At 49.0% G+C, this 21,686-nt stretch overlaps 2 protein-coding genes across 5 annotated transcripts; one reads left to right on the plus strand and one right to left on the minus strand.

Moving 5' to 3' along the window:
- Positions 1-7,412: 7,412 nt before the first annotated feature.
- SIGMAR1 (sigma non-opioid intracellular receptor 1) lies at positions 7,413-10,171 on the minus strand. Of its 3 annotated transcripts, XR_007414055.1 has the most exons (5): positions 9,885-10,171; positions 9,540-9,740; positions 9,314-9,406; positions 8,601-8,813; positions 8,334-8,473 (listed from the first exon to the last, which is right to left on the minus strand). XR_007414055.1 is itself a non-coding variant. In XM_025432755.3 (4 exons), the coding sequence occupies exons 1-4, from the start codon at positions 10,033-10,035 to the stop codon at positions 8,247-8,249; spliced, it is 654 nt and encodes a 217-aa protein (XP_025288540.1). In that variant the 5' UTR covers positions 10,036-10,170; the 3' UTR covers positions 7,413-8,246. The 3 variants fall into 3 exon arrangements, 2 of the variants coding, with proteins under 2 accessions (XP_025288540.1, XP_025288539.1); XM_025432755.3 differs by lacking the exon at positions 8,601-8,813 and having other exon boundaries at positions 7,413-8,473; positions 9,332-9,406; positions 9,885-10,170; XM_025432754.3 differs by lacking the exon at positions 8,601-8,813 and having other exon boundaries at positions 7,413-8,473; positions 9,885-10,168.
- Positions 10,172-16,585: 6,414 nt separating this feature from the next.
- Positions 16,586-20,114, plus strand: GALT (galactose-1-phosphate uridylyltransferase). Of its 2 annotated transcripts, none has more exons than XM_025432843.3 (11): positions 16,586-16,766; positions 17,053-17,222; positions 17,453-17,528; positions 17,657-17,705; positions 17,827-17,956; positions 18,110-18,166; positions 18,320-18,442; positions 18,716-18,848; positions 18,950-19,033; positions 19,344-19,498; positions 19,776-20,114. In XM_025432843.3, the coding sequence occupies exons 1-11, from the start codon at positions 16,685-16,687 to the stop codon at positions 19,857-19,859; spliced, it is 1,143 nt and encodes a 380-aa protein (XP_025288628.1). In that variant the 5' UTR covers positions 16,586-16,684; the 3' UTR covers positions 19,860-20,114. The 2 variants fall into 2 exon arrangements, with proteins under 2 accessions (XP_025288628.1, XP_025288627.3); XM_025432842.3 differs by having other exon boundaries at positions 16,587-16,848.
- Positions 20,115-21,686: the final 1,572 nt, after the last annotated feature.

Here is a 21,686-nt window from a genome sequence, read left to right on the forward strand (position 1 = left end):
ATTTTCAAACATATACACAAGAAGAGTGAATGGTATTATGAACCTCTGGTATCCATCACACCTTTCAACAGTGATTATTAGCATTTTGTCAATCTTCACACACATCCTCAACCCTTGTGTGTGTGACTCCACAGTTTGTATCTCCAGATCCCTTCAGCCAACTGCTCCAGGCCCACTCTGCCCCCAGTTATCCCCAGATGCTGAGATGATGTATCGTATATAGGGGCCCTGAATGACAGGCCACAATTTTTTTCTGAGAAACCTGAACCCCACTCCTCTCAAGCACCCTCATACCTTCTCCAGTTCCTTCCTGTGCCCAATGGGATGGACCTACCAAAAGCATGAAGGCCATCCAGAAGAGATTCCAAGTGTGTTAGTGAACAACCTGTATCTGTTGATCTGATACCTGGCATGAGTATGAAACTTGACTATGTCAGATCCCGCACCAGGGACCATCCCCTGACCCCATACCCAGTGGGGCACACTGTTCCCAAGGCCAAGATTCCTCTAGGAAACAAATTCAGGGGTGACTTTGCCTCCTTCCTCCTCCTCCCCCCTCTCCCAATTAGTCCCCTCCTCTCAAACCAGCTTGCCTGGGCCTGGGTCATCAGCTCTTCTCACTTCTCTTCTTGTGGTGGGTGATGCCTCCCTTCTCTTCTTGTCTCTAGCCTCCAAGCTTGTCCTTCGCCCAGACTCCACCGCAGCACCAAGTTCTTGTTCTCTTTGGCCCATCTCTGGCCATACTGAAACCCAGTACTGCTCACATCTTTGGCTAATTCTGGTGTCCTTCTGCTCAAATTTCAGATCTGATAGCCAGTCAAACCCCAGACTTCTCAAGAAGTCTTGGTAATCCAACTGCCTTCTGTACTGATGCCCACCCGCACCCCCCCCCCCCCACAGTTTTGTGTGGTAGGAGTTCTCCTGGGGAGAGTCCTGCCCTCTCCTCTGGACCCAGACGGGAGAATGTGAATGTGCAGAAGCAGACAAACATACCCTAGGGTCTTCGTTCGAAGTAGGACAGAGGGTAGAGCTTTGCAGAACTCCTGTGCCCAGCTTGCTCTCCTTAAAACCCACTCCTCACCACCCCCTGCCTTACTGCTCAGAGAAGAGGAGGTGCCTGGAAACAGATAGATGGTAAGAGTTTTCTTGGAAAGAGAAGAACTGGCTTAGGGAAATTCCAGTTCTGAGAGTTTGAAGATTGCTTTGCAGGGGGTGGAGGACCCAGGCAAAGAATTGGGCAATTACTGACAAAAGGAGTCAATCATCAATCTAGCAGAGTAAATCTGTCTTTGGGGTCTGGGCCAGGAAAGCTACAACTAGGGGAAGTAATAAGCTTGACTGGGACCTGGTTTATCTCTCTCTTCATCTGTGAAGAGGAAAGACTGTCTCTTACACCCTCATTTAGCTCCTATCTGATCCTAAACCTCACAAAGACAAAGATAGACAGATGTAGACCTCCATTCATCCAACACATATTTACTGAGCACCTACTTTATGCTAGACACTTTTGGACATGGGAATAAATAAAACAAAGTCCTTATTATAATGGCGTAATTCCAGTGGGGGAAATACACAGTATATCAGATGGCAATAACTAAAATAGGGAAAATAAATCTGGATTGAAGGGAATAGAAAGGGAAGGATATATGTTACTTATTATCTTGTAACAAATTATACTCAAACTTAGAAAGCTTAAAACAACATTTATTTTCTCACAATTCTGTGGATCAGGAATCCTAGTGTGGCATAGCTGGATGGTTCTGGCTCACCACTTCTTTTTGTTGTTGTTTTTAAAAGATTTTATTTATTTGAGAGAGAGAGCATGAGAGAGCGAGCGAGCGAGCGAGAAAGCACATATGAGCAGGAGGGAAGGGGCAGAGGAAGAAGGAGAAGCAGACTCCCTGCTGGGCAGGGAGCCTGATGCAGAACTCAATCCCAGGACCCTGGGATCATGACCTGAGCCAAAAGTAGACGCTTAACTGGCTGAGCCTACCCAGGTGCCCTGGCTCACCATTTCTCATGAGATTGTAATAAAAATGTTGGCTGTAGCTATAGCTGCATGAAGGCTTGACTGGGATCAGAGGATCCACTTTAAAGATGGCTCATTCACATGGCTGTTGGTAGGAAGTTTTCCCCAGGTGGACCTCTCCATAGGATAGGAGAGTGCCTGAGCGCCCTCTCAACATGGCAGTTGGTTTCCCCCAGTGACCCAAGAGAGACTAAAGAGGCAGCAATGCTTTTCACAATCTGGTTTTAGAAATCACACAAGTCACTTCTGCCATGTGTTGTTAAAATTACATAACTAAGTCCAGCCCACATTCAAAGGGGAGGGAATTAGTCTTCACCTATTAAAGGGAGGAGTATCAATATTTTCATGGAGGTATTTTAAAACTACCACAGAACAGGAAGCAGGGCGGTGGTGCCTTGCTGGCTCAGTTGGCAGAGCATGAGACTTTTTTTAAAAGATTTATTTTATTTGTTTCAGAGAGAGAGAGAACAGAGAGAGGGGCAGAGGGAGAGGGAGAATCTTAAGTAGACTCCCTGCTGAGCATGGAACCTGGACACAGGGTTCAATCTCATGACCATGAGATCATGGCCCAAGACAAAATAGAGTTGAACATTTCACTGACTGAGCACCTAGATACCCCAAAGCATGTGACTCGTGATCTCAGGATTGTGAGTTCGATCCCCATGTTGGGCATGGTACCTATTTAAATAATAAATTAAAACAAACACCTTCCTGTGTCTACAGAAATGTTAAGGGAAGAACCAAGAATTGAAGGAGTATAAAGAGAGCCATAGGCATATCTAAAGAGAAGTACTTCAGCCAGAATAGCAGGTGCAAATATCCTGAGGTGAAAGTTTGCTTGATGTTTCAGATGGAAAGCAAGGAATCCACTGGACTAAAATATGGTAGCCAGGGTAAATGGTCAGATGTTTGGTCATAGGTAACATGGGCCTTAGAGTAGGTTCTTGGAGGCAGAGAAAGGACTAAATGAGATGGAAGCCATGAGAAATGTCTGAGCAGAAGAAAAAACAAACAGGGTGGGGGGATGAGGTGACTGGGTGACAGGCACTAAGGAGGGCACTTGATGGGATGAGCCACTGGGTGTTATACTATATGTTGGCAATTTGAATTTAAATTTAAAAAATTAAAAGAAAATTTTTTTTTTTTTTTTAAGAAAATTTTTAAAAAAGAAAAAACAAACAAACAAATGTCTGAGCAGGGAGTGGAAGTCTGACTCTGGCTATTGTGTGGAGAATCCTCCACATAGGATATAAATATGTGGATCAATTAGGAAGCTGTTGCAGTGATCCAAGCAAGAGATGATGGCTTGGACGAGGTGGTAGCAGTGGAAGTAGCAAAATGTGGGTAGATTCTGGATATGTTTTATTTTATTTTATTTTATTTTATTTTTAAAGATTATATTTATTTATTCATGAGAGACACAGAGAGAGATAGAGAGAAGCAGACACAGGCAGAGAGAGAAGCAGGCTCCATGCAGGGAGCCTCACGTAGGACTCGATCCTGGGTCTCCTGGATCACACCCTGGGCTGAAGGCGGCGCTTAACTGCTGAGCCACCCAGGCTGCCCAGATTCTGGGTATGTTTTAAAGATAAAACTGGAGATGCCTGGGTGGCTCAGTGGTTGGGCATCTGCCTTCGGCTCAGGGCATGATCCCAGGGTCCGAGATTGAGTCCTGAATCGGGCTTCTTGCAGGGGGCCTGCTTCTCTCTGTGTCTCTGCCTCTCTCTCTCTCTCTGTGTGTGTGTCTCTCATGAATAAATACATAAATAAAATATTAATTAAAAAAAAGATAAAACTGGAGTGCCTGGGTGGCTCAGCTGGTTAAGCATCTGCCTTTGCCTCAGGTCATGATCCTGGGGTCCTGGGATCAAGCCCTGCATCGGGCTCTTTGCTCAGCAGAGAGCTTGCTTCTCCCTCTCCTTCTGCCACTCTCCCCTGCTTGTGCTCTTTCTCTCAAAATATTAAAATAAAATAAAATAAAACTGACAGGATCTGTTGATGGCTTGGATAGTAAATATAAGAATGAAAGGTATCTAAGATGGGACATCTGGCTTGCTCAGTCAGTACGGTATGTGACTCTTGATCTCAGGGTTTTGAGTTCAAGTGCCACAATGGGTGTAGAGATTACTTAAAAATAAAATCTTAAAAACAGAAACAAAAACAAAACAGGTATCCAAGATAACTCTAAGGTTTTTTGCCAGCTGGGTAAATGTAGGTACCCTTAACTCAGACAGTAAAAGCAAGAAGTGCTGGGTTGGGAGAGAAAGCAGTTTACACTGCCATTTTAAGTTTGAGATGCCAGTGAAACAACCAAGTAGAGATGGAGGAAATCAGATATCTAAATCTAAAGTTCAGAGGTGGGCAGCCTCGGTGGCACAGCGGTTTAGCGCCGCCTGCAGCCCAGGGCATGATCCTGGGGACCCTGGATTGAGTCCCACGTTGGGCTCTCTGCATGGACCTGCTTCTCCCTCTGCCTGTGTCTCTGCCTCTCTCTTGCTCTCTGCATCTCTATGAATAAATAAATTTAAAAATCTTGAAACAAACAAACAAACAAACAAACAACTGGCCATCATCTTTGGCCTCATTAAAAAAAAACAAAAAAATGCATTAAAAAAATAAAGCTCAGAGGTTTAGGTTAAGACAAAAACTAAGAGCTGAGACATATAGACAGGCCTCAAGGTCCATCCATATTATTGTAAATGGCAGGTTTCCTTTTTATGGCTGAATAATATTCCACTGCGTGTACCTAGGGACATTCATACATATATACTACATTTTCTTTATCCATTCATCCTTGTGGGAATTATGGTAAGTGAAGTCAGAAGAAGACAAATACTGTGTTCTTACTTATATGTGAACTCTGCAAAAACCCAAACTCATAGAAACAGAGAACAGATTGATAGATGCCAGAGGCAGGGGGTGGGTGGGCATGGGGTTGGGGGTGGGAGTAATGGAGGAATGAAGAAAGGTGGTCCAGAGGCACAAACTTCCAGTTGTAAGATAAATAAGTCCTGGGGATATAATGTAGAGCTTAGTGCTCTAATACTATATTACTTAATAGTATACTAGCATATCAAATACTGCATATAGAATTGGAAAGTTGCCAGGTAGATCTTGAAAGCTCTCACCTGGGCAGCCCGGGTGGCTCAGCGATTTAGCACAGCCTTCAGCCCAAGGCCTGATCCTGGAGACCCAGGATGGAGTCCCACATTGGGCTCCCTGCATGGAGCCTGCTTCTCCCTCTGCCTGTGTCTCTGCCTCTCTGTCTCTCATGAATAAATAAAATAAAATCTTAAGAAAAAAAAAGCTCTCACCTCAAGAGAAAAAGAACTTATAGGCAGCCCGGGTGGCTCAGCAGTTAAGCGCCTGCCTTTGGCCCAGGGTGTGATCCTGGAGATCTGGGATCAAGTGCCACATCGGGCTTCCCGCATGAAGCCTGCTTCTCCCTCTGCCTGGTCTCTGCCTCTCTCTCTGTGTGTCTCTCATGAATAAATAAAATCTTTAAAAAAAAAAAAAAAGAACTTGTAACTATGTGAGGTGATGGGGAACCCTGGGTGGCGCAGCGGTTTAGCGCCTGCCTTTGGCCCACGGCGCAATCCTGGAGACCCGGGATCGAATCCCACGTCGGGCTCCTGGTGCATGGAGCCTGCTTCTCCCTTTGCCTATGTCTCTGCCTCTCTCTCTGTGTGACTATCATAAATAAATAAAAAAAAAAACTATGTGAGGTGATGGATGTTAATTTATTATTGTAATCGTTTCACCATACATATATCAAATCATTGTATTGTATACCTTAAACTAACAGAATGTTCTGTCAATTGTATTTCAATAACATTGTGGAAAAAAAAAAAACATATAGGTGGTTGAGAACTCCTGAGAGGAGTATAGACAGAGAAGTCTGAGGATTAAGTCCTGGGAAGCCAAAAGTTAAGGAACTAAGAAAGATACAGCAAAGGAACTAATTTAGTAAGAGTAGTGTTCTGGAAACCAAGAATGTTTTAAGAGCAATTATGTCAAATGAAAGAAATCACCATTGGACTTATCAGCTGAGACAGTGGGGAGTCTGGGAGCCCAGTCCTATATGGAAGAGTGGACAAGGAGAGCAAGGGCATTCCTGATGGATGTGGTCCCTGAGCCTAGGGTCAGAGCTGGGTTACAGGGTGGGAGAAATTCTTAGAGGTTTGGCTTTGCAACCCATGATCAGTGGGAGAGGCTCCAGCCAGGACCTGTTATGGCCAACATGATGATATGTCAGAATGGCCATCTTGCCTGGGCCTCACATTCACTCAAAGCCATAAATTTAAACTTTTGATGTTGTTTCCATATGGTTATACATGCGGTCTTTGGGGTTTCTGTTCATTAGAATGTTAAGTTTGTATATTGTATATAAAAACGGTGTATTTTTTAAAAAGATTTTATTTATTTATCCATGAGAGAGACTGAGAGAGAGAGAGAGAGAGAGAGGCCAAGACATAGGCAGAGGGAGAAGCAGACTCCATTCAGGGAGCCTGATGTGGGCCTCAATCCTGGGACTCCAGGATCACACCCTGAGCTGAAGGCAGGTGCTTAACCACAGAGCCACCCAGGCATCCCAAAATACTGTATTTTCATATATAATTTATATACAACAACAACAACCAGTTTCCTTCTGTTCTTAATATACCAGGAGGGTGGGCAGCTTGGGTCGCTCAGCAGTTTAGCGCCGCCTTCAGCCCAGGGTGTGATCCTGGAGACATGGGATCGGGTCCCACATCAGGATCCCTGCATGGAGCCTGCTTCTCCCCCTCTGCCTGTGCCTCTCTGTGTGTCTCTCATGAATAAAGAAATAAAATCTTTAAATATAAATATAAGTAAGTAAGTAAGTAAATAAATAAATATATATATATATCAGGAGGGCTAAGAAGTGAGAGTAGCCTGGGTCTTACTCAGAATAGGGCCAAGAAGGTGAGGGTGAGGTGCCAGGGTGCAAAATTTAAGAAGGCAAATGCAGTGTCCCAGGGAGTGTACCCTAGGCACCTCTTTTGCCTCACCCTGGTGCCAGCCTCATCTACCTTAGACACCACCAGGTAGTCTCCCTGTTCTCCATCCCTGGAGGGACCTCTAAAGGTAGGCATCCTGGAGAAGGAACACTAGAGAGAAAGAACTCTTACTCTGGGTGGGGGTGGGCGCAAAACCCTGGAAATAGACAAAAATGATTATTAAGCCTCCTTCAACTCAAAAGTGGGTATACACTGCCACCCAGTGGCCATCCAGGATTGGATTCCCAGAACTACTTCCAGAATGGCACTGGCAAAGGCAAGACCAAGATACACACCATCTCACCCAGCCCTGAATTTCTTCACATTAGCATGTTTTCCTGCTGTTCAGACACATGAAGAAATGAAACTGTTCAACACATCTTTATTAACAGAGACATATGGACAGACAATGCATCAAGGGCAATGTCTGGAAGCTGTGATGGGGGTGTCTGTGTGCAGAAAAGGCCTTCTCTAGGCCAGGGATAGCTCCCTGAACCTAGGCTAACCTCTCTAGGTCCCCTGCCCAGCAGTGGGTCCTGAGCTGAGGCCAGCCTCGCCATCATACTCCTGAGGGATGAATGGGGCTGGGGATCTTTCAGGATTGGAAGACCCTGACCTCAGCATTCTTATGGTTCCCCAGCTAACTTGGTTGCTGAGAGGGTGGGGGACAGGCCATGAGAACACTTGCATAGCAGGGGAAGAGAATGGGGGTAAGGCATATGGTGAGGACAGGGAGATGAAGGGGGCCTCCACAGGCAACCTTCATCTTCTTCCCCCCTCAATTTCTGCTGGATTGAGGGGTCAGGCCCAGACAGAGTATAATACCCACACCCATCCCTAACTCCAGAACCCTGACTGGTGGCAGAGAAGCTCTGGAAAGGCCTGAGTTAGTCATCAAGCTTGTGGTATGTGAGTCTGAATGACTGGTCCCCTTGGTATATGTGGGGCTCCCTCTCTGGATGGGTGTGAATGCATGATGCTGCTGTACACATGGGATTATATCTGCGGGTATGTCCCATATGTCCCCATGAGTCTCTATGTTTGGTTGTGTAAGTATGTATGTCCCTGCTTGACAGCAGGACCTTAGTAATTGCATGTTGTGAGTATGTCCCTGTCTTTCCACCTGGGCTCCAGAAAGTGGATGTATGCGGGCCTGCCCGCTCCTGTCTATCCACAGGTCCTCCTTCAGGCCTGGCTGGTCAGGGGTCCTGGCCGAAGAGGTAGGTGGTGAACTCAAGCCGGAGGCCCCGGGCATAGGCTCGAAGAGTATAGAAGAGTGTGAGGAAGTCCTGGGTGCTGAAGATCGTGTCAGCCAGCGCGAAGGCCAGGGTAGATGGGATGACACCCCGGCCATACTCCACCATCCATGTGTTTGGTCCCCACTCCACAGCTGTTGCCTCACCAGGCCCATGCACCACGGTCTCTCCTGGGGGACAGGGAGCACCCACATAAGGAGCCTCGCCCTGCCCTTCCACTGCTGCCACCTCCCTAGGCCATGGGCTATCTATGGGCAGGGAGCAGAGCAAGAGCTTCAGGAAAGGAAAAAGCCTTACCTCATGGCCTGGTTGCCCATCTGGAAGATTAAGAAGGCAAGATAGCCACTCTTAAGTTTTCCTCTGTGGCATCGCCTGGCTCATGTCCTCTTTGGGGGGAAGCCAAGGAGAGCCACCTCACCTGGCCATGGGCCACTGTATGGGAGTCCTGGAAGTCTGCATTCCCCAGCCTCACACATGTCAGGCAGAAATTTAGCTAAATTTGGGCTGGGCCTGTTAGATAGGGAGGGGTGATTATAAGGTTTTTGTGGCTTTCTGAGAAATGTAGCTGTTCAGTTATAATGCCTATCATGCCTGTAATGCTCAACCTCAAATTTATGTGGAAGTCCAAAGCTCTACTTTTTATGTCAAATGTTTCACTACAGAAAAAGGGAGACAATGGTCTGTCTTGTCTTTGGGGGTAGGAGAGCATATCTGATTACCCAACTGTCTTCCCAACAACTGTTGGAATATTAGATGAATAAAACAGTGTCTGGGTAGATAAAAATCAGACATGGTTAACAGGAAGCTGTTATGTTTCGTTTCCTTTTAACAGTGGAAAGCAACGGGGGCCCTCGGACCTGCCTCAATCAACGACCTGTGGCTTATCTAGGGGGTTAAGGAAACCTGGAAAGAGCCCCCAACACACCCCCTTTCCGTGCTATCGCTCTCTTCCAACTCTGGGCACCCCAGAATGAAGGGACCCACCTCTCTGCCAGAGCCCCCCTACCCACCTGGGTAGAAGACCTCACTTTTGGTAGTGCCCTCTCTCCACTGGTGGAAGGTGCCAGAGATGATGGTGTCGGAGATCTCAGCCCAATAGCGCCCTGAGGGACAATCAGATGGACACCGAGTATCAGGGGATCAGCGCCAATACACGGCTTGGCCAAACATCAGAACGGAGGGCATGGGCCCTTGTACAGCCCCAGCCTCCCAGTTCGGCCCGCCGCCAGCACTGACCCGAGTGGCCGCGAGAGCCCAGGGCGGTGCCGAAGAGCAGCACGTACTCGGACAGCGAGGCGTGCAGAAGGCACATGGCGCCCATCCAGCCGCCCGCGTTCACGAACACCCACTGCAGCTCCTCGTCGGGCAACACGTGGCCTGGGTGCAGCCGCCGTAGCTCCACGATCAGCCGAGAGAAAGCCAGCTCGTGGTCCAGCCCTGGCGGGGGCAGAGGAACAACAGGGTCAGAGCCAGCACCACTCTGAACTCGGGAAAGGCGCCTCTCAAACTCCCAGCTCGGCTCGGGCCTCCCCAGGACCCTGCCCTCCACCCGTTCACTCGCCCGGTCATCCGTCGGCTCACCCGCGTACTGCCGGGCCAGCTGCGCGATCTCTTCGCGCTGGAAGACGAAGCTCTGCGTGCCCAGCCAGAGCCAGACCACCTGGGCCAGCACCGCTGCGGCAGCCAAGAGCAGCGCGGCCCACGCCCACCGCCGGCCCACTGCCCACTGCATCCCGGCGGGCGGCCTGGCACGGAGAAGCGAAGGAACGATCGGTGGGCCTGGAGCTGCGACTCCCACTGCCTCCGGACCTGCGGCGCGCAGCCCACGACCGTTCCCCCGCCACAGCCGTGGTACGGCTTGCCCTGGCCAATCATAACAGTCCGGGCACCCGGGCTCCGCCCCTCGGGTTGAACCATTTCCTCGCGGGGAGCGGGGAGCGCCGAGGAGTGGGGCGGAGCCTCGCGCGTGATGCGAGGGGGCGGGACTAAGCCTCCCCAGCTGCACTATTCAGGGCCTACGAGCAAGGTCTCTGCGAGTGCCCTACCACGTGTGAATGGGGGTGTGAATGTGGGCGGGGGTAGGTGGCCGGCCTGGACTCCCAGGTGAAGCAGGCAAGCCCGGAAGCAGAGACTTCCGGGACTTGTGATCGTCATTTTTGTTAGCACAGAAAGTGGGAGGAGGCGCTTCTGCCTAGGCGTGTTACCGAAAGCTTTATGGAGGCGGTGACGCCTGAGCCACGTGTGTAGGGGAAATGGGGAGGGCATTCTAGCGAATGTGGCCTGTTCCAAGAACAAAGTCGCTGTGAAGAGACAACAGGGGGTCTCTTGGGGGCCTACGATTCATTCTTTGCTTTGAAGCACAAAATGTGAGAGGCGTGCATTGTAAACCAAAAGGGTTATGAGGAGCGGAATAATAAAGGAAGAGAAACAAAGGAGAAAAGAGGCAGCAAAGTGCAGTGATTAAGAAAGTAACTCTGGAGCTGGACTGGGTTAAAAGCCCGGCTTCTGCCATCTACTAGGTGTGTGATCTTGGGCAAGTTACTTAAACCCTGTGACTCAGTTTTCTCATCTGTGAAATGGGATGAATAAAAGTACCTACCTCAGAGAGCATACCTTCATTGTGATGAAGATTAAATGAGTTAATATTTATAAAGCAATTAGTGCCCTGCAAGTGGTGACATGTGTGTTTGTTATAAAAATAAAACAAGGGAGAAGAGAACTGTAAGAACATAGCATCACACATGATAGTGATGGAATGAAGGATCAACACAGTCAAATGTAATTGAGAGGTCCGATAAAATGATGGGAAATGGTCATTAGGCTTCTCAGTAGGGGCATGTAGCAGAGATGATGCTATATGTTCACAAATCTATTTCCTTTTGCTCTTGGGCAGTCAGATTACATTCCACAGTATACTCTATAGTTAGATGAGCTCATATGACTGTGTTCTGGCCAATGAAGTATAGCCAGAAATGTTGTATGCCACTTCCAGGTCCAGCTCCTAAAACCTGTGAAATTCTTTACATTCTCACTCTTTCTTCATCTATTATCTTAGTTACAGAGAATTAAGTAGTGGAGAATTCTGAATGCTGCTTCCCCTCTACCTCCACAATGGACTGTGTTGCTAAACCACTGAGTTTGGGGGTGTGGTGTCATTTGTTACAGCAACTAAGATTACTTAGACTAATACAGGCCACTAACGGTGTTACAGTGTATTGTGCAGTTAAGAGTAGAGACTGGTGGGCAGCCCCGGTGGCGCAATGGTTTAGCGCCGCCTGAAGCCCGGGGTGTGATCCTGGAGATCCCGGATCGAGTCCCACGTCAGGCTTCCTGCATGGATCCTGCTTCTCCCTCTGCCTCTCTCTGAATAAATAAATAAAGCTTAAAAAAAAAAAAAAAAAAAAAACAGAGTAGAGACTGGGAAGACGGACTCTCTCTGTTAAGAAAGACAATTCAACCAAGTAAACTTGAATATCTAATGGGCTTTATTAAACAATTCATGAATCAGGGAGCACCCCATCTAGCCTGTAGAGGAGAGCTCCAAGGAGGAGGCATACAAAATGGAAGGTTTTTATTTTTTAAAGACTTATTTTTATTTTTTTTACCAATTTTTTTTAAGATTTATTTATTTTAAAAAAAGATTTATTTTTAGAGAGAGTGAGGCACTTGGGTGGCTCAGTGGTTGGGCATCCGCCTTTGGCTTGAGTCATAATCCCAGGGTCCTGAGATCGAGTCCCTCATCAGGCTCCCTGCCAGGAGCCTGCTTTTCCTCTGCTTGTCTCTGCCTCTCTGCCTCTCTCTCTCTCTCTCTCTCTGTGTATTTATTCATGAGAGACACACATGCACAGAAAGAGGCAGAGACATAGGCAGAGGGAGAGGCAGGCTCCATGCAGGGAGCCCGAAGTGGGACTTGATCCTGGGACTCCAGGATCACACCCTGGGCTGAAAGCAGATGCTTTAACCGCTGAGCCACCCAGGCATCCCCCAAAAATATATATATTTTTAAAGATTTTATTTATTTATTCATGAGACAGATTGAGAGAGAGAGAGAGAGAGAGGCAGAAACATAGGCAGAGGGAGGAGCAGGCTCCACGCCCTACACGGGACTCGATCCCGGGTCCCAGGGTCAGGCTCTGGGCAGAAGAAGGCGGAGCTAAACTGCTGAGCCACTCGGGCTGCCCCCAAATAAATAAAATCTTAAAAAACAAACAAACAAACAAACAAACAAACAAACAGAGAGAGAGAGAGAGCTTGCATGTGACCGTGAGGCAGGGTGAGGGAGCAGAGGGAGAAGGAGAGAATCTGGAGCAGACTCCTTGCTGAGTGCAAAGCCCACGCGGGGCTTGATCTCGCCACCCTAAGATTGTGACCTGAGCTGAAATCAGGAGTCAGACGTGTAAGATAAGATGCCCCCCAAATGGAAGTTTTTTTTATAGGAAGGAGCCTGGCACAGGAAAGTTATTAGCAAGAGAAAAGGATTATTCCAGGCAAGTTCCTTTCCCTTAAGGAGTATTATGCAGATTACCTAGTTTTCCTTTGGGGGGAAAGAAAATGCCCATGTAGGGGCTCATTGGTGCTAATCAGAAAATTCCTGACTAATCAGTGAAGACAACGTGTCTGTGGAAGTTGAAACACAGTTATAGGGGATCCCTGGGTGGCTCCGCGGTTTAGCGCCTGCCTTTGGCCCAGGGCGCGATCCTGGGATCGAGTCCCACGTCGGGCTCCCAGCATGGAGCCTGCTTCTCCCTCCTCCTGTGTCTCTGCCTCTCTCTCTATGTCTATAATCAATCAATCAATCAATCAATCAATCAATCTTAAAAAAAAAAAAATGAAACAGGGATCCCTGGGTGGCGCAGCGGTTTGGCGCCTGCCTTTGACCCAGGGCGCGATCCTGGAGACTCGGGATCGAATCCCACATCGGGCTCCCGGTGCATGGAGCCTGCTTCTCTCTCTGCCTCTCTCTCTCTCTGTGACTATCATAAATAAATAAAAATTTGTTTTAAAAAAAATGAAACACAGTTATATTAGGCATTAAGCCTGGGTTTGGGGCAGCCCAGGTGGCTCAGCAGTTTAGCGCCACCTTTGGCCCAGGGTGTGATCTTAGAGACCCGGGATCCAGTTCGGTGTGGGGCTCCCTGCAGGGAGCCTGCTTCTGTCTCTGCCCCTCTCTCTCTCTCTGTCTCTCATGAATAAATAAATAAAATCTTTTTTTTTATAAATAAAATTTTTTTAAATTAATTTCTATTTATTGTATGATAGTCACACAGAGAGAGAGAGAGAGAGAGAGAGAGAGAGAGAGAGAGGCAGAGACATAGGCAGAGGGAGAAGCAGGCTCCATGCACCGGGAGCCCGACGTGGGATTCGATCCAGGGTCTCCAGGATCGCGCCCTGGGCCAAAGGCAGGCGCTAAACCGCTGCACCATCCAGGGATCCCAAATAAATAAAATCTTTAAAAAAAAAAAAAAAAGCCTGGGTTTGAAGACTTGACCTATTCTTTTTTAAATATTTTTTTAAGATTATTTATTTATTTACTCATGAGATACGCAGAATGAGAGAGAGAGAGGCAGAGACACAGGCAGAGGGAGAAGCAGGCTCCATGCAGGGAGCCCGACGTGGGACTTGATCCCAGGTCTCCAGGATCACACCCCGGGCTGAAGGTGGCCCTAAACTGCTGAACACAGTAAACAGCCCCACCGGGGCTGCCCTGAAGACTTGACCTATGTGATGCCAATTTTGGACTGCAAGTTTTCTTTTCTTTTTCTTAAGATTTATTTATTTATTTATTTATTTATTTATTTATTTATGTATTTATGTATTTATTTATTTATTTATTTATTTATTTATTTATGAGAGACACACAGAGAGGCAGACACACAGGCAGAGGGAGAAGCAGGCTCCATGCAGGGAGCCCAATGTGGGACTGGATCCTGGAACTCCAGGATCATGCCCTGAGCCGAAGGCAGGTGCTTAACCGCTGAGCCACCCAGGCATCCCTGCAAGTTTTGTTTTCAACAATGTTGTATTAGAGATCTTCAAGGGATCCTGGAGGGAAAGGGCTCAGTAGGCTCCATCTCAGCCATTCTGTTCCTCCCCCAAAAAGTCATCTTGGAGACAGAGAAGAGGTTTGGAAGTGTTTCTGAAGGGGGTGAGAAGTTAGTTGGCATTGACAAGGGAGCAGAAGGCAAACTGAGGACAAAGCACAGACACCCTGCAAACCCCTCCCTCTTCTCCCAGGTGGGACATGTGCAACATTCCTCAGGCACTCCTGGCTGCCCTAAAGCTAAGGGAAGGAAAAACAAATGGTTAACTTACAGAGATACAGTCCAGCAAGACAAGAGTCTTCCTCAGTTTACAAATGTCTTAGTGACATTTGTAAGAAAAAAGCATTCTTATCAATAACCTAATTTCCAGAAGGAAGCTCCCAACTGTCTTAAAGTTAATGCTTTACTAGAGGAAAAAACAACCTTAATTTGACAATGGCAAGGCCTCCAGTATCTCGTAGATACTTTTTTTTTTTTAACAAAGTTGAATTATCCTCTTTTTTTTTTTTTTAAGAGTCTATTTATTCATTCATGAGAGACACAGAAGCAGAGAGAGGCAGAAACACAGGCAGAGGGAGAAGCAGGCTCCACCCAGGGATTCCGACGTGGAATCGATCCTAGGTCTCCAGGAACACACCCTGGGCCAAAGGCAGCACTAAACCGCCGAGCCACCCAGGCTGCCCTGTAGATCCTCTTTAGCATATGAAAGTTCTTTTAAAAACCTCCCTTTTTCCTTACCCCCAGCTCCCAAGTATATATAATCAACCACCCCTCAGCAACCCTGGTGCAGCAGATATTTCTGCCCAGGGTCCTGTCCCTGTTGCTTTAATAAAATCACCACCTTTTGGGACCAAAGACCTCTCAATAATTCTTTCCTGGCTGTTGGCTCTGGACCTCACCTACATTCAAAACTGTATCAGCATGATGTAAGGAGTAGCACTGAAGCACTGGTGTTCTTGGGAAAATGGGTCTGCCTCCAAAATCCAGTCACTCCAACAACAAAGATGGCTGAGAGAGGAGGAAAGCAAATCTATCCTAGCTCCCCCCACCCCACCGCCACCCCAAAGAATGAAAAGCCAATGGTATAGGTTAAATGCTCATTTCTCAGTTTCCTGCTCCCTGCCCCCTACCTAGTAGTCTCTTTAGATTCCAGTCTGAGGACCAAGGGCAGAGATTAGGTAAATGACCAATGACCCAGTTTTTGCATCTGAGCTGCAAAACACCTGGGTTGGCCTGGCCTGGGTTAGGGGAAGGGGCCTCCTTACTACTGGGGAGTTCTTATCTCATTAGGTTTCTGTCTTGAGTCTCACTGAAATCTCAGAGCATTTTAGAGCATGGAGAAGAGCCTGGAAGCTTGGGTTCAAATCTTAGCTAGGCCACTAATCCTCTGGGTGACCTTAGGCTTCTGTTCTGCATGTGGAAGGAGCAGGGGGTTCAAACAATATTTAGAAGTCTTTTAAAAAGTGCCAAGGGAGGAATTAATTTGAATTTTTTTATCCTAGTGTAAAGGAAACACCCCTGATCCTACCTAGATGGCGGCTGATTATATACCTGATTATATACCTAGATGGTGGCTGGAGCTACTGACAGTTGGGTCCTGTCCACACTTTTACATTTCTTTTAGCCTTCTTACAAGACAATTCACTTCTTGTGCTTGTAACGCTAAATAACTAAATAAATAACATGGTTACTTAGGCTCTTTCCCCCCCAAACCTGTTTCTCCAGCCTGGAGGGGATGGGGTTTGATTTTGGTGAAGTATCCACTCCCCCAGGTAGTAACTGGAAGCCAGGGTTGAGCTGAAGCAGATCGCTCCCACCCTCACCCTCATGCCATTTTGCTTCTCCACCTTGGCGACTGAACAAGTGCGACAATTGTGGATTCAGGATTATACCCCTACCCGACCCCAGACTGTGAGCTGCGGGAGAGCAGAGATGATGCCTGACTTGTGCAGGGGCATCCCTTTGCCCCACATGGAGCCTAGGGGCCTGGCACACAGATCTTCAGTAAATATTTGCTGAACGGGTGACCAAATGAATGACTGAATACGGCAAAGAAATCTTGTGTCACGGAGCTGAGGGATCTGCAAGCAGCGGTTTTTACAGAGATTTTTTTCCTAAAGTAGTGACTTGGCCCGGGGGTATACTGGGATGACCAAAGCGCCCCCTCCCCCCAAAAGCTAGGCTTTCCGGAGTCGCGCCCGCGGTCAGGTGGGCGGTCCCTTAGGCGGTCACCTGCTAGAGGTTGGCCAATCATCGGGGGGAGGGGCGGGTCAGACCCAGAGATGGGTGAGAGTCTGCTCTATAGAGCTCCAGAAGATCCCCACCCACGCAAGTGGCCTAATGTCGCGCAGCGGATCACCCCCTGACCAGCGCCAGCAGGCGTCAGAGGCGGATGCCACCGCCACAACCTTCCGAGCGAGCGGTAACTGCAGGGCGTCTGGGACGCGCTGGGACGCGGAGCCGAGCCCTCCCTTTGCTTGGAAAGTTACCGTCCCTTCCCCGAGGTCGGTGCCCCACCCGGCCAAGCCTCAGCGACCGAGTTGGGGCTGAGGCTAATTAGGACCTGGGAAAGCTCAAGCTCGGGTCTTTGGCTCCTGAGCAGGAGAGGGCCGAGACGGTGCCTCCAAGCTTGGCCCTGCTGGTGGGTGAGACCCAGGCCAGAGGGAGTCAGAGAGTTTTGCTGATTGATCTTGTCTTTCTGTCCCCAGAACATCAGCATATCCGCTACAACCCGCTACAAGATGAATGGGTTCTGGTGTCAGCTCACCGCATGAAGCGGCCCTGGCAGGGGCAAGTGGAACCCCCGCTCCTGATGACAGTTCCCCGCCATGACCCCCACAACCCTCTGTGTCCCGGGGCCACACGCGCCAATGGAGAGGTAAGCCTTTAGAACCTGCGTCTGCAACTGAGCCCGGAGTAGTAGCTCCTTCTTAGAGCTGCCCCTCACCCACAACGGAGTGGACTCCCTTCTGTGTTATAGCCCACGGAGTCTTTCTGACCCCACAGCGGGCCCCCCACACCCGCCTGTAGCCTGTCTGGCCCCTGAAGCTGGCCAGATGACTGGTGGGTATGGAGCAGCAAATGCTTCTAGACCATCCTTGTCAGTAGGTGAATCCCTATTATGATGGCACCTTCCTGTTTGACAACGACTTTCCAGCTCTGCAGCCTGATGCCCCCAATCCAGGTAAACTGGCTCTAGCTGCTGTTGGCGGGGGTGGGGTGGGGGTGGGGGGTGGGGGGTGGTGGGGGGGTGGGGGTGGCTGGACTTGTTGGGGGACTTCTGTTGCAGAGAATGATACCCTTTTATCTCAGGACCCAGTGATCATCCTCTTTTCCAAGCGGAGGCTGCTCGAGGAGTTTGGTAACTATGGATTTCCTCTCTTACCTTCAACCCAGGGCTTGGACTGAGCACTAGGTTGGGCCCTGCCCCTGGCACAGCCAAGCCCTATATCACTGTAATTTCTTCCTCCTACACCACCTAGTAAGGTCATGTGCTTCCACCCCTGGTCAGATGTAACGCTACCACTTATGTCAGTCCCTGAGATCCGCACTGTCGTCGATGCATGGGCCTCAGTGACAGAGGAGCTGGGTGCCCGGTACCCTTGGGTGCAGGTCTGTGAGGTTGCCCCCTCCCCTGGATGGGCAGGGAGAGGGTGGTGCAGATTTGGTGCTGGGAAGTAGTATTCCTGTTTTCACAGGATGTGGTCAGGAGAGGCTGGTTTGGTGTCTCTTTGGCTATTAAAGCTGCCTACCTCTACCCGATAGATCTTTGAAAACAAAGGAGCCATGATGGGCTGTTCCAACCCCCATCCCCACTGCCAGGTAAGTGTGTCAGGGGCCCTAGTGGATTTCTGGGGTGAGTCCAAGGCAGTACTGTGGGGAAAGGACCTAGAGGGACAGAGTAAATATGCTAGTAATGTGGAGGCTTGGAGGCAAAGGATCTGCCAACTGTTCTCTGCTCCTGCCCCTTGACAGGTGTGGGCCAGTAGTTTTCTGCCAGATATTGCCCAGCGTGAGGAGCGATCTCAGCGGGCCTATCAGAGTCAACATGGAGAGCCCCTGCTAATGGAATATGGCCGCCAGGAGCTGCTCAGAAAGGTGGGGAAAAGCCAGACCCTGTTTCTGTAAGGAACCCCTACCCTCAGCCCAAAAGAGAAAGTTGTATGAAGGAGAAGGGTAGAAGGAAAATAGAAGAGAGACTTGATGGGTAAGCCATAGCAATAATCCAAAGGAAAGATGACAGTGGCTTAGATTAGGGTGGTAGTAGTGGAGGTAAGATTCTGGGTACATTTTTTCTTCTTTTCCTGCCTATTTGCTGACAGTCCCCCAACCCCATCCCTTCATGACCTCAACTCTACTTGATCTGCCCAGGAACGACTGGTCTTAACCAGTGAGCACTGGTTAGTACTAGTCCCTTTTTGGGCAGTATGGCCCTTCCAGACACTGCTGCTGCCCCGTAGGCATGTGCGCCGCCTGCCTGAGCTGACCCCTGCTGAGCGTGATGGTGAGTCTTCCAGCTGGGACCCTGGGGCCAGGCACAGGATGGGGATAGCTCTGTAGGGCCAGCATCTTGGCCCCAGGCTGAGAGTCAGGCTCTGATTCCAGATCTAGCCTCCATCATGAAGAAGCTCTTGACCAAGTATGACAACCTATTTGAGACATCCTTTCCCTACTCCATGGGTTGGCACGGTAAGGCTTTTTGAGCATCCATACCTAGCTCTGACACCGATTTTGAGGTCCTGAGGCCAGCTCAGTGGACTGCAACCCCCAGCAGGCTTTGAAATACTTGTTGGGGGAAGTGTCCAGACCAGGGGTGCTGGGACTGAAGGTGGAACAATAAACTTGGTGAAACTATGTCTCCTAGTGTTTTCCAATGCCTGGTCTACTCAGTGGCAAGGAATGCTGGGAAATGTAGTTTTCAGGTAGCTAGCCTAGTTTAGGGGTGGGGGCTAGGCTGAAGAACTAGAAAATGACCCTTCCCAATTATCTCTTCTGTCAGGGGCTCCCACAGGATCAGAGGCTGAAGCCAACTGGGATCATTGGCAGCTTCATGCTCATTACTACCCTCCACTCTTGCGCTCTGCCACCGTCCGGAAATTCATGGTTGGCTATGAAATGCTTGCCCAGGCTCAGAGGGACCTCACCCCCGAGCAGGTCAGATTTCAGAGCACTCTGGGTCCTTGGGTGCTCCTTTTGTTTCCCATTTTCCCAAGGGAACTCAATAATCATGACCCTGAAAACCGCTATAACCTAGGAGCTGCTCAGCAATATCCTCTGGTTACTTTGGCAGTCTTTATCACCAGCCTCCTGGTCCTACTAGCCTTCCCCCCGGTGTTTCCTAGGTACTCATTATTACTGTTCGACTCATACCACTCCATACCACCATTCTGGGCAGCCTCCTCCTCCCTGATTGCCCCCTGTTCCCTTCCAGGCTGCAGAGAGACTAAGGATGCTTCCTGAGGTTCATTACCGCCTGGGGCAGCAGAAGGATAGGGAGACAGCAACCATCGCCTGACCACGCTGACCACAGGGCCTTCTGCTTGAGGGAACCAGGGCCGAGGGTTGGGAAGATGTGGGATCAATAAAACTAAATTGTGTTTCTCAAACTTATTCTAATGACAGAGGAGTATGAACTATAATCCTTGGGGATCTGGGTTAAAGGCTGATGGCATAGCACCAGCCACAACTCTTCTTTGCCTGCAAATATACAAAACTTAAGAGTACAAAAATTCCACCCCAAATCTCTGAATAAAATGAATACTCAATTTAATGTCTGGCCTATAGATTCTCTTATTCCTGGAGTAACAAAGGCATCACAGTTTAAGAAACTTTGAAAATTCTGTGTTCTTGTCTGTGGCTAAGGCTTTCGGAAGGCCAGAGCCCCCTTTACCACCACCCCTGGGATGATATGTCAGCTCATCAAGCCTAGGCCTGAGGGTTTGATGGGGAGTGGGGGAGCAGGATCCTGGATCCAGTGGTCAGTGGCCAGACACTGGGCTGCTGGCCAGAACCTCGGCTTTTTGAGTGGCTGCAGCTTGGCTCTGCTCCAGCCCACAGGGGCTGAAGGGGCGGGAAGGGAACGTGTACGTGGCTTTGTGTCCTTGACTTCTCTAGACTCTCATGTGCAGCATATAATTGCAGGCTCTGCACGTTTGTAGTTGCCCATGTGCCCCAATTATTGCAGCAGAAGAAAGGAAGAAAACAGCTCTGGCAAGGAAGGGGCTAATAGAGTTAGGAGCCCCAGCACCTGGAAGGAGGGGATGGTTCTTGGAGTGATCTTGAGTCTGTCCCCACTCCTCCCAACCTGTTTCCTTTTTTTTTTTTTTTTTTAATATTTTATTTATTTATTCATGAGAGACAGAGAAGCAGAGACATAGGCAGAGAGAAAAGCAGGCTCCATGCAGGGAGCCTGATATGGGACTCCATCCCGGGACTCCAGGATCACAGACTGGGCCAAAGGCAGGTGCTCAACCTCTGAGCCACCTAGGTGTCCCCCAGTCTGTTTCCTTGGCAAGATTGTATGACTATGGCAATAATAGGGCATGCAACCCAGGAGACCTGATGCCATCTAGTGCCCTCCAAACTTTTAGGTGAGGATAGGGCTGGTGAGCAATGCAAGGATGGCCAGAGGCTTTTTATCTTCATTCTTTCAAGGCAACTGAGTTTGGGAGGGGTATCATGCCAGGACTAGACAGTGATGATTTGGCTTGGGAGAACCCTGGCTGCCTGTCTTCTAGTCCAGGGTTTTTTCTTCCTTGAGACCCTGAAGGGATAGGGTCTGGAACTTGGAGTATCTGGAAGGACCTCAGACAGACATGGTACACATCTCCGTTGAGACCTCAGTCACTGGGATTGGATGTGAACCCTGGGTGTGTTGCCGGCTTAAGGCACACTTACACAAACACCTGACCCAACACCCTTGATTTGACTGCATTTTGGAATCGTTTGGGAGTTTTAAACCCTAATGCCAAGGCCCTTCCAGAGACCGGATTTAATTATTTTGGAGTGTGGCTTGGCTGTTTTAAAACCACAATGCCCAGCGAAGTTTAAGAATCATTGTCCCACAGAAGTCCTTATCTGGAGTCAGGGGCACCTTCACCTTCTCCAATCACCTGACCAGTGGCTCCTGAGCCACTGAACTTGGTTTTGTTTTTGGACTGCTGTAAGGAGGAGGGGCTGAAAACTTCAGTCCTGCTGTCCCAGGAGGGCACGACTGCAGGCTAGGACCCGGGAATCCATCTCCAGACTCTGTCCCCCTGCGGGCTCCTCAGTCCGGGACGGGACAGGAAGTGTCCGGCAGAGGTGGGGTGGAGGTGATTGGCAGTTGGAGGCACCAATAGGC

This window comes from Canis lupus, chromosome 11, assembly GCF_003254725.2.
Source record: "Canis lupus dingo isolate Sandy chromosome 11, ASM325472v2, whole genome shotgun sequence".
NCBI classification, from domain to species: domain Eukaryota; kingdom Metazoa; phylum Chordata; class Mammalia; order Carnivora; family Canidae; genus Canis; species Canis lupus.

Excerpts from the sequence above, each read along its gene's own strand:
- SIGMAR1 (XM_025432754.3), bottom strand. The coding sequence starts at position 10,035 with ATGCAGTGGGCAGTGGGCCGGCGGTGGGCGTGGGCCGCGCTGCTCTTG. Across the intron at positions 9,741-9,884 it reads GCTGGCCCGGCAGTACGCGG|GGCTGGACCACGAGCTGGCT; the intron begins GTGAGCCGACGG and ends TGCCCCCGCCAG. Across the intron at positions 9,407-9,539 it reads GGGCTCTCGCGGCCACTCGG|GGCGCTATTGGGCTGAGATC; the intron begins GTCAGTGCTGGC and ends ATTGTCCCTCAG.
- GALT (XM_025432842.3), top strand. The coding sequence starts at position 16,737 with ATGCCACCGCCACAACCTTCCGAGCGAGCGGTAACTGCAGGGCGTCTG. Across the intron at positions 16,849-17,052 it reads GTTACCGTCCCTTCCCCGAG|AACATCAGCATATCCGCTAC; the intron begins GTCGGTGCCCCA and ends TTCTGTCCCCAG. Across the intron at positions 19,499-19,775 it reads GGGACCTCACCCCCGAGCAG|GCTGCAGAGAGACTAAGGAT; the intron begins GTCAGATTTCAG and ends GTTCCCTTCCAG.